We start from the raw sequence: 14,234 nt of genomic DNA, 5'->3' as shown, positions 1-14,234 counted from the left end.
GTGAGAGTTCTAGCATGCAGTCATTATCCTGTATGTAAGGAGACCATCTAGATTCAGATTGGTTCCAGGAGGTAGAAAGGGGACTGTTATTTATTAACCAATACTAAAGAGCCAGGAATTGAGCTGGATCTTTTTTGGCCAAGTTTGGAAGAGCCACTGCCCAAGGACCCGCAGATCTTGGTACTACAACGTACTGGTTTTGCAACTATGTCTCCATGGTTAATTGATCATTCTGTTTTCCACTTTTAAGTATATTTTCCACTATTAAGTATATATTAAGTATGTTTTCCACTATTAAGTATACATATTTAAAATATGTGTGTGTGTGTATATATATATATATATGCAAAGTGGAAATAGTAGTAATACCTACTCATAGGCCTATTTTGTGGATAAAATGTAAAGATACCTGCCTTGTAGAGGTATTCACTGTATTTTAACTGTTATTGGCACAAATTATAATTAGTGTACATAATGACCCTTAACACATTTTGGCTGGCTGCTGTTGTAAGCAGCTCCCCACCTCTGCCTCATATATATGTCTCTCAATTCATAGAAGAGCTTTTGATTTGTTTATTTGGAAGTGGAAATGGACATTTTAATCTAGTCCAAGGAGAAACTGAGATATGGTTGAAGAGAAGGAAGGGAAATGGAATGGTGTCTGTTTTTTATTGATTCTCTTAGATACATTTGAGTTAGGGTTTCTAGATGATCTTCACAAAATGTCAGGGGATTGCAAGGGGGGGTGTAAAAATCATTTAAAATAATTTTTAATATCTGTACATATAATGTATGCTTAATTTCTGTGTAGCTTTTGTCAGAGATTTTATTTTGAAAAAATCTTTTATTAACCTCAAAGCAATTCTATAGAATGTGGGGGGGAGGGGCGGAATCCAAAGTTTCATTTTGTTCCAATTCCATACACATTTCTGGTTTGGTTTTTTTTTTTGCAGTTCATTTTTCCAGAAATTATGCCTTTGTTGTCATTATTTGGCTTCCCAGGTGGCACAGTTTTAAAGAATTTGCCTGCCAATGCAGGAGTGGAAGGTTTGATCCCTGGGTTGTGAAGATCCGCTGGAGAAGTGCATGGCAACCCACTCCAGTTTTCTTGCCTGCAGAATTCCATGGACAGAGGAGCCTGGCAGGCTACAGTCCATGGGGTCGCAAAGAGTTGAACAGGACTGAGCACACACGCACATTGTTATTATTGTCATTATTGTTTGTTCTTAATTTTGTCTGACAGAAAGTTGAAGTATCATATAAGTCAGTATCTGACACTTGACAAGCCTTTTTTGAGTCCTGTGGTGAGAGGGTCTTAGAGACAGAAGTTATGGAATTCTTAAAAAGGGACTTCATAAAATTCTGGAGATGGAATATGGCAAGACTCACAAGATGGACCATCTGTATCCCTCTGCACAGAAATCAGAATGGTCTGATTCCATAGGAATTGGAAACTTTGGGAGTATGTAGAGACAGAAACTTATTATAGTCCATAAACTATAATCCATTACTGCATAAAAATACCTCAAAATCACACAGTCTTCGCGGAGAGTCGCCGCGGTTTCCTGCTTCAACAGTGCTTGAACGGAACCCGGCTGCTCGTCCACCCCCCAGCCCCGGCAGGCTACTCAGAGCCAGCCCTCGTCCCCACTTGACAACACCCTCCGACCGGCCCAAGGTCCCCGCCGCCGCTCCAGCGCAGCGCAGCCGTCGCCGTCGCCGCCACCGCCCCTTCTCATCCGCCCGCCATGACGACCGCATCCCCCTCGAAGGTGAGCCAGAACTACCACCAGGACTCGGAGGCCGCCGTCAACCGCCAGATCAACCTGGAGCTCTACGCCTCCTTTGTGTACCTGTCCATGTCCTACTATTTTGACCGCGATGATGTGGCTTTGAAGAACTTTGCCAAGTACTTTCTTCACCAATCTCATGAGGAGAGGGAACATGCTGAGAGACTAATGAAGCTGCAGAACCAGCGAGGCGGCCGAATCTTCCTTCAGGATATCAGGAAACCAGACCGTGATGACTGGGAGAATGGGCTGAATGAAATGGAATGTGCGCTGTGCTTGGAAAGAAGTGTGAATCAATCACTACTGGAACTGCACAAACTGGCCACTGAAAAAAATGATCCCCATCTGTGTGATTTCATTGAGACTCATTACCTGAATGAGCAGGGGGAAGCCATCAAAGAGTTGGGTGACCATGTAACCAACCTGCGCAAGATGGGGGCCCCTGGATCTGGCATGGCAGAGTACCTCTTTGACAAGCACACCCTGGGACACAGTGAGAGCTAAGCCTCTGGCTGGCTTCCCACAGCCACAGGGGTGACTCTTCTGGTCACCAAGGCGGTGCATGCATATTTGGGTTACCTCCACCTTTTCTATAAGTTGTAACAAAACATCTACTTAAGTTCTTTCTTTAGTACCATTCCTTCAAATAAAGTAATTTGGTACCCAAAAAAAAAAAAAAACACCTCAAAATGTAGCAGCTTAAAACAATGAACAATTATTACTTCACTTATTCCTGAGCCAGGATTATAGGAGTGGCTTAACTGAGTGGTTCAACTCAGGGTATCTCAAGAGATTTCAGTGAAATGTTGGCTGGAGCTGTAATCATTTGAAGACTTGACTAGAAGTGTAGGATTTGCTTCCAAGATGGCTCCTTCACATGGCTGTTGTCAGGAAGCCTTGCCATTTTCTGTTGGGTTGCTTGAATGTCTTCATGATATGGCAGATAAATTATCCCAAAGCAAACAATCCAATAGGGGACAAAGTGAAAGATACTGTTTTGTTTTTTTTTTTTCTTCTTTTTTTGGCTCCACTACATGCTTGCAGGATATTAGTTCCCCAACCAGGGATGGAACCATGCCCGCTGCATTGGGAGCATAGTCTTAACCACTGAAATTTCAGGGAAGTGCCTGCAATGTCTATAATGTCTAAATTCAGACATGAATTTAATGTCTAAAATCATTTCCAACATAGCCTATTAGTTATGGAGAGGACTATTTGTGTAGGTCATGAATATCAAGAGGGGGCAATCAGAGCCATCTTTAAGGCGGGATATCATATTCTGTCCTTTATCGCCTAGTGATTTATGTCTCTCTTAAATGCAAAATACGTTCACTTCCTCCCAAGTTGCCCCAAACTCTTAACTCATTATATCATCAGCTCAAAGTCCAAAATCTTATCATCTAAAACAGGCCCAGGAATGGATGAGGTTCTTAGGGGTGTGTGTGTGTGTGTGTGTGTGTGCGTGCGTGCGCTTTGAGCAACTAGTGGACACACACAAACACACACACACACACACATACACACACACACACACACCCTAGGAACCTCATCCACTCCTGGGCCTGTTTTAGATGATAAGGTTCTGGACTGTGGACCCTGAAGTTCTAATGACAGGAAGCAGACTGACAAACTACACAGCTGCAAACATGAGTTTCTTTTCATGGAAGAGGACGGATAACTCAGAGAGTAGAATCAAGAGCCCAAGGGGTAAAGCCAAAAGCCATGGAGAATCATTCCCAGGCAGAAGTAGGATTGAGCCCTAATCAGGGCACTTCTAACACGTGTCTAGAAGGATTTTTAGGACTCTTATGGAACTCCAACTCTTCTGTGCCTCCTATCTTTTCTTCTTTTTGAACAGGAGTGTCTGTACCAGTTATCTGAAGCTCGTCCCACCATTGTATGTTGGGAGGCATTCAGGTGAAAAGGAGGAGTTGCATACAGGACACTACACCTGGGGCTTCCTGGGTAGCTCAAACGGTAAAGAATCTGCCTGAAATGTGGGAGAACCTAGGTCGGGAAGATCCCTGGAGAAGGGCATGGCAACTCACTTCAGTATTCTTGCCTGGAGACTTCCATGGACAGAGGAGTCTGCCGGGGTATAGTCCATGGGGGTTGCAGAGAGTCTGACCCAACTGAGTGACTTAGCACTCACTCACTCACTCATCCCTTGCTTAAGTCCTCAGTAAGTCTGCTGGTTAAAATATAATTCTCAACTTTGAGGCTGTGAGTCAGTCTCCAGCTGAAATTAACTTCTCTTTTCTCTGAGCCCCCATGTGTGCCTGCTAAGTTGCTTCAGTCATGTCCAACTCTCTGTGACCCCATGGACTATACAGGCTACTCTGTCCATGGAATTCTCCAGGCAAGAATACTGGAGTGGGCTGCCATGCCCTTCTCCAGGGATCTTCCCGACCTAGGTTCTCTCACATTTCAGGCAGATTCTTTACCGTTTGAGCTACCCAGGAAGCCCCAGGTGTAGTGTCCTGTATGCAACTCCTCCTTTTCACCTGAATGCCTCCCAACATATAATGGTGGGACGAGCTTCAGATAACTGGTACAGACACTCCTGTTCAAAAAGAAGAAAAGATAGGAGGCACAGAAGAGTTGGAGTTCCATAAGAGTCCTAAAAATCCTTCTAGACACGTGTTAGAAGTGCCCTGATTAGGGCTCAATCCTACTTCTGCCTGGGAATGATTCTCCATGGCTTTTGACTTTACCCCTTGGGCTCTTGATTCTACTCTCTGAGTTATCCGTCCTCTTCCATGAAAAGAAACTCATGTTTGCAGCTGTGTAGTTTGTCAGTCTGCTTCCTGTCATTAGAACTTCAGGGTCCAAAGTCTCCTTTTCATTCTGTACTATCTCTGTCCCATTTATTCCATGCTGGCAGTGTTTTGGCCAGTATCATGCATTTAAAAAGTTTGTGAGTCTCCTGTGAATCTAACTGGGGAACCATTCCATTGGACAAAAGTCATACCTGCAAATCTCTGAGGTAAGCTCTTCTCTTCTCTGGAGGCTCATTCTGCTGAAACTGCTGAGGTACAACACTTGTAAGTTTCTTTAAAGCCCTATTGTTTGTCTGAATGATTCTCTGAATCACTTCTGTAGATCTTTTTGAGTTCTGAACAAACTGTTTTACAGCCACACTCTCTACCTTCATCATTGGATGATGTTTTCCTTGCAGCACCCGAGAGTTTATTTTTAACTGGAAGTCATTTCTTCATTTTAGTATTATTTGCTATCTGAAGAAGACAGGAATTTTCAAATCTAGCAAGCCCTGGGTCCTTTTTTAAAATTAGTTTTTTATATTATCTTTTTCTTCTCACATTTTACTATAATCAGGAAGAAGACTTCAGTCAACACCTTCAACACTTTACCTGGAATTGTACTTAACTAGGATACCCGATTAATTAGGCAAATTTTCCACTTTCTACATTATTGCAGGTGACAGCATTGCTAAGTTCTTGCCACTACATAACAAAGACCCTCTTTCTCCAGTTTCCAGCAACATTTTCCTCATTTCCCCTTAAGCCTTTATCTACAGCTTTTTCAAAACCCATCAGGGGGACTTCCCTGTGGTCCAGTAGTTAAGACTCTGTGCCTTCATTGTAGGGAGATTGGGATTGATCCCTGGTGGAAGAACTAAGATCTTGCATGCCTGTGGTGCAGCCAAAAAAAAAAAAAAAGCAGGTTTCTCATAACAGTTTCTTCAAATTTTTTCAGGCTTTTATGATACTCTCCTCCAAGTTCTTCTGTTATGAAATCCTAGCTCACTCTGCTCACAAGACAGCCAGTGAATCCAAGACAAGGTGTTGGGACTACCAAGTGACTTTATTTGGGAGTTGGCTGACAGAGAAGATGGCTGGGTAACACCTCAAAATAACCATCTTGTTGGGGCCTGATTGCCAGGTTCTTTTATGGATTAGAGATGGGGGGAGGTGAGGAAACAAAGTAAGAAGACTATTCAATCTTTGCAAACCTCCCCTAGCATGGAAGCTTCAGGCGGGGGAATGTGTTGGTTTTACTTCCTTACAGTCCTTCCCAGGTAGGTGGCTCAGGTTGTCTCCCTGGGGCAAGCCACTGTGTATGCCTACAGTCACAAAAGCAGCAAGATGAGAATTAAAGTCACAGAAGCAGATCCAGCATAAATTCAAAACTAACCTTCTTTGGTTATTATTCCAGCTTTTCCCTCTATCTAATTCCAAACGCAGTCCAACATTTTAGGTTATGGTTTTGTTATGGAGTGAGCATGTGAGTGAGTCGCTCAGTCGTGTCCAACTCTTTTCGACCCCACAGACTGTAGCCCACCAGGCTCCTCTGTCCATGGAATTCTCCAGACTGAAATATGGAGTGGGAAGCCATTCCCTTCTCCAGGGGATCTTCCTAATCCAGGGATCGAACCCCAGTCTCTCGCATTGCGGGCAGATTCTTTATTGTCAAAGCCATCAGGGAAGTCCAAGAATACTGGAGTGGGTAGTCTATCCCTTCTCCAGCCAATATTGCAGACCCAGGAATCAAACCGGGGTCTCCTGCATGGCAGGTGGATTCTTTATTATTACTCATATAATAATAAAATATATATTAGTTGTCTATTGGCTCAGACCGTAAAGAATCTGCTGGCAATGAAGGAGACCCCAGTTCAGTCCCCGGGTCGGGAAGATCCCCTGGAGAAAGAAATGGTAACCCACTTCAGTATTCTTGCCTGGAGAATCCCATGGACAGAGGAACCTGGTGGGTTACAGTCCATGGGATCGCAAAGAGTTGGACAAAACTGAGTAACTAACACTATCACTTTCACTACATAATAAACTATTCCAAAACTTTAGATCATCCTGGGGTTACCACACTTGGCACTGGCATTGTCTTCTTGTTTCAGTTAGCAACACCGATAAGGTACCTCCAAGATTCTCAGCAGGCAGTATGTGTGGAGAGTGGAGAAGAGAACAGAACAGTTTGCATTTGAGACTGTTCATGTGGGACTTTTAGAAATATATGGTGTGTTCCTAAAGTACACAAGAATCTCCTAATTATGTAGGTGATAGCTCTTAACTTACTAGACATTTGAAACTATACACAATAGGAAGCCTAGGATCAGAGAGGTGAAGAAGCTTGTTACATGTTACCCAGCCATAAAGTAGCTAAATTGGGATTCAAACTCAGATCTACCTGACTCCATCTTACTACATTCACTTGTGGTATGAATAGGTGATACCCCCACCCCCCAATTGCCTAACCACTTCCTAGTAAACTTAACCTGTCCTTACCTTTCAACTCTGAAATCAATTTTTCTCTCTTTCATGTCTTCCAAAGAGACAATCTGGGTTTAGTAATATTCATAGCATAGTACATTTAATTTCAGAAAAACCTCTAGAAGTTGAAAAGAGAACAGGGTGGAATTTCTAAGTGCACTGCTTTAGGAAAGGTATTTGCACCCCTCAGCCTATCCCATTCTTATGTAATTACATTGTCACTTTAGTGACTGATTTTATTCCCCTTCCCCAAACTCCTGAGATCACCTAAATCTCATCTCATGCCGTTATCATATTCACAGTTCAGTTCAGTCGCTCAGTCGTGTCCGACTCTTTGTGACCCCATGAACCGCAGCACGCCAGGCCTCCCTGTCCATCACCAACTCCTGAAGTCCACCCAAACCCATGTCCATTGAGTCAGTGATGCCATCCAACCATCTCATCTTCTGTCGTCCCCTTCTCCTTCTGTCGTCCCCTTCTCCTCCTGCCCTCAATCTTTCCCAGCATCAGGGTCTTTTAAAAATGAGTCAGCTCTTCGCATCAGGTGGCCAAAGTATTGGAGTTTCAGCTTCAGCATCAGTCCTTCCAATGAACACCCAGGACCAATCTCCTTTAGGATGGACTGGTTGGATCTCCTTGCAGTCCAAGGGACTCTCAAGGGTCTTCTCCAACATCACAGTTCAAAAGCATCAATTCTTCAACATTCAGCCTTCTTTATAGTCCAACTCTCACATGACCACTGGAAAAACCATAGCCTTGACTAGACGGAACTTGTTGACAAAGTGATGTCTCTGCTTTTTAATATGCTATCTAGGTTGGTCATAAGTTTCCTTCCAAGGAGTAAACGTCTTTTAATTTCATGGCTGCAGTCACGATCTGCAGTGATCTTGGAGCCCAGAAAAATAAAGTCAGCCACTGTTTCCCATCTATTTCCCATGAAGTGACGGGAACGGATGCCATGATCTTAGTTTTCTGAATGTTGAGCCTTCAGCCAACTTTTTCACCCTCCTTTTTCACTTTCATCAAGAGGCCCTTTAGTTATTCTTCACTTTCTGCCATAAGGGTGGTGTCATTTGCATATCTGAGGTTATTGTTATTTCTCCCAGCAATCTTGATTCCAGCTTCTGCTTCCTCCAGCCCAGCGTTTCTCATGATGTACTCTGCATATGAGTTAAATGAGCAGGGTGACAATATACAGCCTTGTCGTACTCCTTTTCCTATTTAGCCAACATCTTATCTTATTAAAGTCAGTGCAGTGAAATATGATATCCCAATCCTGCCAAAAGAGCAAGAATGAAGTCTGTACTGCTGGGTCTGACTCTTTCTGTTCCTCAGAAGCCTATGGAGATGGATACCAGAATGATTCCTTGGCCCAACACCTTCCTGAACAAGTTCATTTTACCCAGTTCTCATAGATATACTCCACTGGTTCCCTGCTGGTTAGTATCGTCCATTCAAAAGTAAGTATTTGCAAAGATAGCCCCAGCTAAGCTCTGATCAAGATATTTTAATTACATTCCTTTAGTATGTTACTTGCTAGATAGTGTTAAGTAATTCCTATAACCACAACAGATAATAGAAATATCTCACTTTCATAACCACTACTTCATTCATCCCAAGAATGCAAAAAAAAAAAAAAAATCACACGAATTCTTCTTTCAGTTTTCTTCAGATACCCTCTACAAAGCCCTTCCTAGTGGCGCCCTTGCCTCGGTTTTAACAGTATGGAAACTAATGCCAAGAGAGTTATTAAAAAAAAAAAATCCAGTCAATTGTGTGTTAATCTCTAACTTCCTTCGTAGTCTCCAAGCCATCTCCCAGATCCCTGAGTAATACTAATTCTTTTTGGCAAAATTATGTTTTTCAAACTTTTGGAAATGCTTTCTTAGGGGTGGTCTTGGCGTTAATCTGAGTGGGCTGTAGGGAATGAAGGCAGACACTTAATCATCTATAAGATCAGTACTCTTTGGGAGTGAGAAAAATCCCTAAATTTGCCTTCCATTATCCAGTTGGACAAGCAGTCACCTGTGGACAGGAACTAATTAAATACTGCGTATATTAGCAAGTAGTGCACTGCCTTTGTAAATCAGGAATTATGACAGAGAATCGCCCTGAGGCTTGCTCTCTCCATTTACTTGTTTATTTTGGAGTGTAGATAGGCTAGTTAATCATACTACTCAGATCATAACCTGTCTTTAGTTCATGTAATACATCTTTGTTATTTTATTACATTTGATTTAATTTTATTTTTCCTTTATCTCCATACCCCACTCCCATTACTCCAACTTTTTCCCACAGAATCTCTAGCATATTTAATAAAAGTTCATGAATACATGTTTTTAAAGTATTTTATTGTTTTGTTTATTTGTATGTTAAACTTTACATGTATGATACTCAAGAAAGTTTTCTGTTTCTTTCATTTTCTCACTGAATGTTGTGATTGGTATAATCTTGGATATCTGCTCCTTGATATTTGGTTATTCTCTGAATTTCTAATTTTTGTCAATCTTAGGGATATAAAGTGATAACTCATTGCAGCATTATATTTACATTTCTTGGGTTACTGATAAAGACAAATAACTCTTTATAAACTTGTATGTAATGTCAAAATAAAACAATTCAGTAACAAGTTTGATATCCTTTATTCAAGGGAAAACAGTCCATAACCAATGCACCACTCTTCTGAGGGATTTTGGGCAAGAGTGAGTTTTAGGGAGCGTTAGAAGTGGCAATGTGGAAACGGCATGACCGACTGGGGTTGCATATCTGATCTTCTATTTCAAAAGATCAAGGAACAAGGAAATAACTCTACAGTCCAGAGTTGGCTTGGCGTTTGGAGTTGGCTGACTGGATACACTCTGTTTCTGGTCAAGTGGAACATTTTCAGGAACAGGAAATTTAGGTTTGCTGATGAGTGAGTGTTAGTCACTCAGTCGTGTCCAGCTCTTTGCGATCCTATGGACTGTAGCCCGCCAGGTTCCTCTGTCCATGGGATTCTCCAGGCAAGAGTACTGGAGTGGGTTGCCATTCCCTTCTCCATGGGATCTTCCCGACCCAGGGATCAAACCCTGGTCTCCTGCATTGCAGATTCTTAACTATCTGAGCCACCAGGGAATACGACAACCCAAACAGGAGCAGCTCCATCTTGAGCCTAGAAATGTATTTCAATAGTGAATACCCCATTTTTACCTTTCGCCTATTTTTGAGTTCTCTGCCATTTTCCTACTGTTTTGAAATATTTTCTTGTACCTTCTAGTTATTAACCCTGGTCAGTTTTAAAGTAAATTTCTTCTCCCAGTCTGTTACATGTTCAAGAACATTGTATATAGTAATGCTGTTTTGAATGGAGATCTTATGTTTTGATATAGTCAAATCCATCCTTCTTAAGTCCTGCTCCACTTCAAGATGATACTATCTTAACTCCAACATCTTCTTCTTTTATCTTTATGATTTTACTTTTCACAATAAGCTCCGACTGAAGATCACCTTTGTGTGCAGTTTGAGGTATAGATCCAACTTTATTTTTTTCTGTAGCATAAGACAGTTTTCTCAATATCCTAAGTCAATTATAACTCTACTCATGAATGAAGAAATTTATATTATGGAAGATACCATGATGGAATGACTGGTGAGGTGACTTCCTTTCCCTAAGTAGGCTTCCTAAAATGGTACCTTTTCAAAGAAAAGTTTTAAGGTAGCACATTGCCATAGTCCTTATTCAGACTGTGATGATGAGACATTAGAGGAGTAGAATTGGTTGGGAAAAGAGGTTTTAGTTTAGGGGAAAAAAACAGATAAACCAGAGGGCAACTGACATAGTCAAAAGTGGGAGTGCTGTCCTGAAAAGTCTTCAGGAAGCTTCTTCTGATAAGGGTGAAAGGAGGGGTGAAACCAGGCAGTTTCAGACTGGGCCATTCACTCATTCAATAAGTTTTGATTGCTTTCCATGGGTCAGGCACTCTTCTAGACTCTGTAGATGCAACCACAAAGCAAGACTGATGGGATTGCGGCTGCCAGTGCGCTTATATTTCTAGCATGAGTTGACATTCCTACATTTCTGCTCTCCCCTCTACACTGCCACCAAAATAATTCTCCAACTGTTTAAGATATTAATAAATTGAATAAGATATAAAGCAAAGTAAATAAGATATACTGATCTCATGAACATCCATCAGTAGATTTCTATTGGCCATTGCAGTCCTGGCATGCGATGCCCCAGGTCTTCCCTGATTAGACCACATACTTACATTTACAACTTCATCTCTTAGCTACTCCCCTACCTCTACAGGCTTATCCCCAATAAAACAAACCATTATGCATGCTAAACCTCAGGTAATCCCAGACAATGCTAAACCTCAGGTAATCCTTATGGCAATCCCACTGTTATCTCATGAGAGGACCACTCAAAAAAGCTCTGACAACCAACTTGAATGCACGAATGTTTGGGGATACAGCTGAAAATTTTTTAATGTCTACTTACTATGTTTAACATTAGCTTAAATGTGTCAAATTAAATATTACTGAAATGTTAATAAAATAGAAATATTGATTCCTTTGTCTCTTAAGTTTCATGAAATATTTAATTCTAACTCTCCGTTGACAGCTCTGACAACAGTGTCTGTTTTAACCATCACTACAGCCATTTTTGAGTTACAGAATGCAGATTTTCAGAATATATCATTTTTTTAGTTCTATATGTTGTTTGTAGCACAGAACTTTTTGAAACCGAGTGATGTGCCACTGGAATCTTTATCACAAGCCACACGTATTCATACCCCTTTATATAACAGTAAACATTTCAAAAAGTCTCTGATGGGTGTATGTATGTATTCTCCATTATGTAGCTATGTGCTGTTTTTAAAATGGTCTTTAAAAAGCCAATTCATGATGACCTACCCAAACAATTTTGAAGACATATTCAAACTGTGGTGTTGGAGAAGACTGATCAAACCAGTTAAGCCTAAAAGAAATTAACTCTGAATATTCATTGGAAGGACTAGTGCTGAAGCTGAAGTTTCAATACTTTGGCCACCTGATGCTAAGAGCCAACTTGTTGGGAAAGACCCTGATGCTGGCAAAGATTGAAGGCAGGAGGAGAAGGGGACAACAAAGATGCGATGGTTGGATGGCATTGCTGACTCAATGGACATGAGTTTGAGCAAGCTGCAGGAGATGGTGAAGGACAAGGAAGGCTGGTGTATTACAGTCCATGGGGTCACAAAGAGTCAAACATGACTGAGCACCTGAACAACAACTTCCCAGGCAAAAAATAGTACTAAATATACTTTAAATCTCTCCCTCCTTCTCTCTTTCCCCCAATGTCATCTTCCCCAAATGGTAATTTATTTTATTTAAAATAAAGTAACCATCAGGGATGTAATGTACAGCATAAGGAATATAGTCAATAATGTTGTAAGACCTCTGTATGGTGACAGATGGTAACCAGACTTATCGTGGTGATCATTTCATACTGTGTAAAAATATTGAATCACTATGTTGTATACCTGAAACTAATATGATATTACCAGTCAATTATACTTCAATAAAACAAAATGGTAAAATAAACAGGAGGTCACTTCATAAAACAATAGACTTTGGAATAAATAAAATATGACACTTTTCTGAAAAATAAGTTTGGGGGAGATTTTTGCCTTACACTTGCCCATAGGAAGGATTGGTTACTATGGTTCCTAAACCATACCATGCTTTCCATACTCCCATGCCTTTGCACTTGCTTTCCCTCTGTCCATAATGCACTTCCCCGTCTCTCACTTCAGCTTCTGCCTGCCCCTGCACCCAACAGTGCCTCTGTGACTGTGTTTCATCCATCAGAAAGCTGTTACCTATTTCTGCTACCATGCAGTGGACTCTTCGAGGTCAGGGGCTGGGTCTGAGGACCCTGGTTTCCTTAGCACACTTTGTAGCATCTAGTGTCTTGTTCTCTTCCATGAAACAAACTTGAAGTGGTTGACTGGGAGTGAATGGTTGAGGAGGTCATCATGTGATTTATCATCCCAACCAGAACACCTTGTTTGGATGTAAAATGAAACACTAATGACGATTGTGCCAGGACACTAGGCATGGACCAGAACTGTTCTGGGTAAACCAAGAGATAGTCATCCTAATAAGATGACCAGGGAAGGTGACCTTGGGTTTCTAGTTTGAAAACAGTAGATCAGTATTTGACTCTTCATTTGTCCAACTTCCTTTCTGCTTCTGCCTTCTTTCCCATTCCTCTTCCTTATTTTCTCTCCTCTGCTCAGCAAGACTCATACAAACTTGCTGAACCAACATGCTGCACTTTCATCCTTCACTTCACAAGGTAATTTAAGGATAAGAGGAGCCCATGAATCCTGAGAGGAGTGTACACTGTGTTGGGGTTGGGTGGGAAGTGCCTTAAATATAGTTCTTGTGACATTAACCCTCAAGATTTTTTTTTTTCTTTCCTTAAGTCCTAGTGACTCTGAGTATGCACTCAACAAGGTTAAGGTCTTAAATGAGCCAAACCTTTCTTCTCTGGCTTTGTCCTGAAATCCCCAATGAACTGAAGGCACCTTTAAAATATGAAAGGCAGACTTGGGCTGAATGGAATGACTGCATCCTGCAAGATAGAAAAACTTGATTTGTTGGGAAAATGCCCTTGTAAGTCAGTGGAAGCTGTGTACCATGATGATTAAAAGAGCAAGAATTTTAGAATCAGACATATCTAGATTTGAATTCTGACTCCATCACTTACTTAGCTGAGTGACTGTGAGCACATTACTTAACCTCTTTAACCTCATTTATCTTATTTGTAAAATAAGGGGTTGCACCAGACCTACTTTAGAGGCTCACTGTGAGAATTAGATGAGATAATGCATTTAGCACTGTGCCATGCACATAATAAATACTCAGTGCAAGCTATTACATTGTATACACATCAACTAAAGTTGCAAAAGCACTCATTATGTCTGTATATAAACAGTTATGTCAGGTTTGATGATCAGAGCAGTAGACTGAGAATGCAGAATCTGAGTTCTTACCATACCTCTGTGCCTGTTGAGCTATGTGGCTCTGAGTAAGTCATTTAACTTTAGTTTCTCAGACTCCTCTGTGAAATGAGTGAAAATATTTCTGTTTTAACTACCTATTACTCTGTCAAGTGCGTGCGCGGATACAAAGTGCGTGCACAACTTCAGTTGTGTCCGATCTTTGCCACACT

General features: G+C 41.3%; 1 protein-coding gene across 1 annotated transcript; it reads left to right on the top strand.

Annotated features, from left to right (window-relative positions):
• Positions 1-1,539: 1,539 nt before the first annotated feature.
• LOC122449617 (ferritin heavy chain-like) lies at positions 1,540-2,470 on the top strand. Its single transcript, XM_043481438.1, has one exon. The coding sequence runs from the start codon at positions 1,749-1,751 to the stop codon at positions 2,292-2,294; it is 546 nt and encodes a 181-aa protein (XP_043337373.1). The 5' UTR covers positions 1,540-1,748; the 3' UTR covers positions 2,295-2,470.
• The last annotated feature ends 11,764 nt before the right edge of the window (positions 2,471-14,234 follow it).

This window comes from Cervus canadensis, chromosome 11 (genome assembly GCF_019320065.1).
Source record: "Cervus canadensis isolate Bull #8, Minnesota chromosome 11, ASM1932006v1, whole genome shotgun sequence".
Lineage (NCBI taxonomy): Eukaryota > Metazoa > Chordata > Mammalia > Artiodactyla > Cervidae > Cervus > Cervus canadensis.
Note: the sequence above shows the minus strand (reverse complement) of the source record. Positions and strands in the feature narration are given on the sequence as shown.

What these genes read in the sequence shown, in the direction of transcription:
- LOC122449617 (XM_043481438.1), top strand. Translation starts at nt 1,749, where the DNA reads ATGACGACCGCATCCCCCTCGAAGGTGAGCCAGAACTACCACCAGGAC.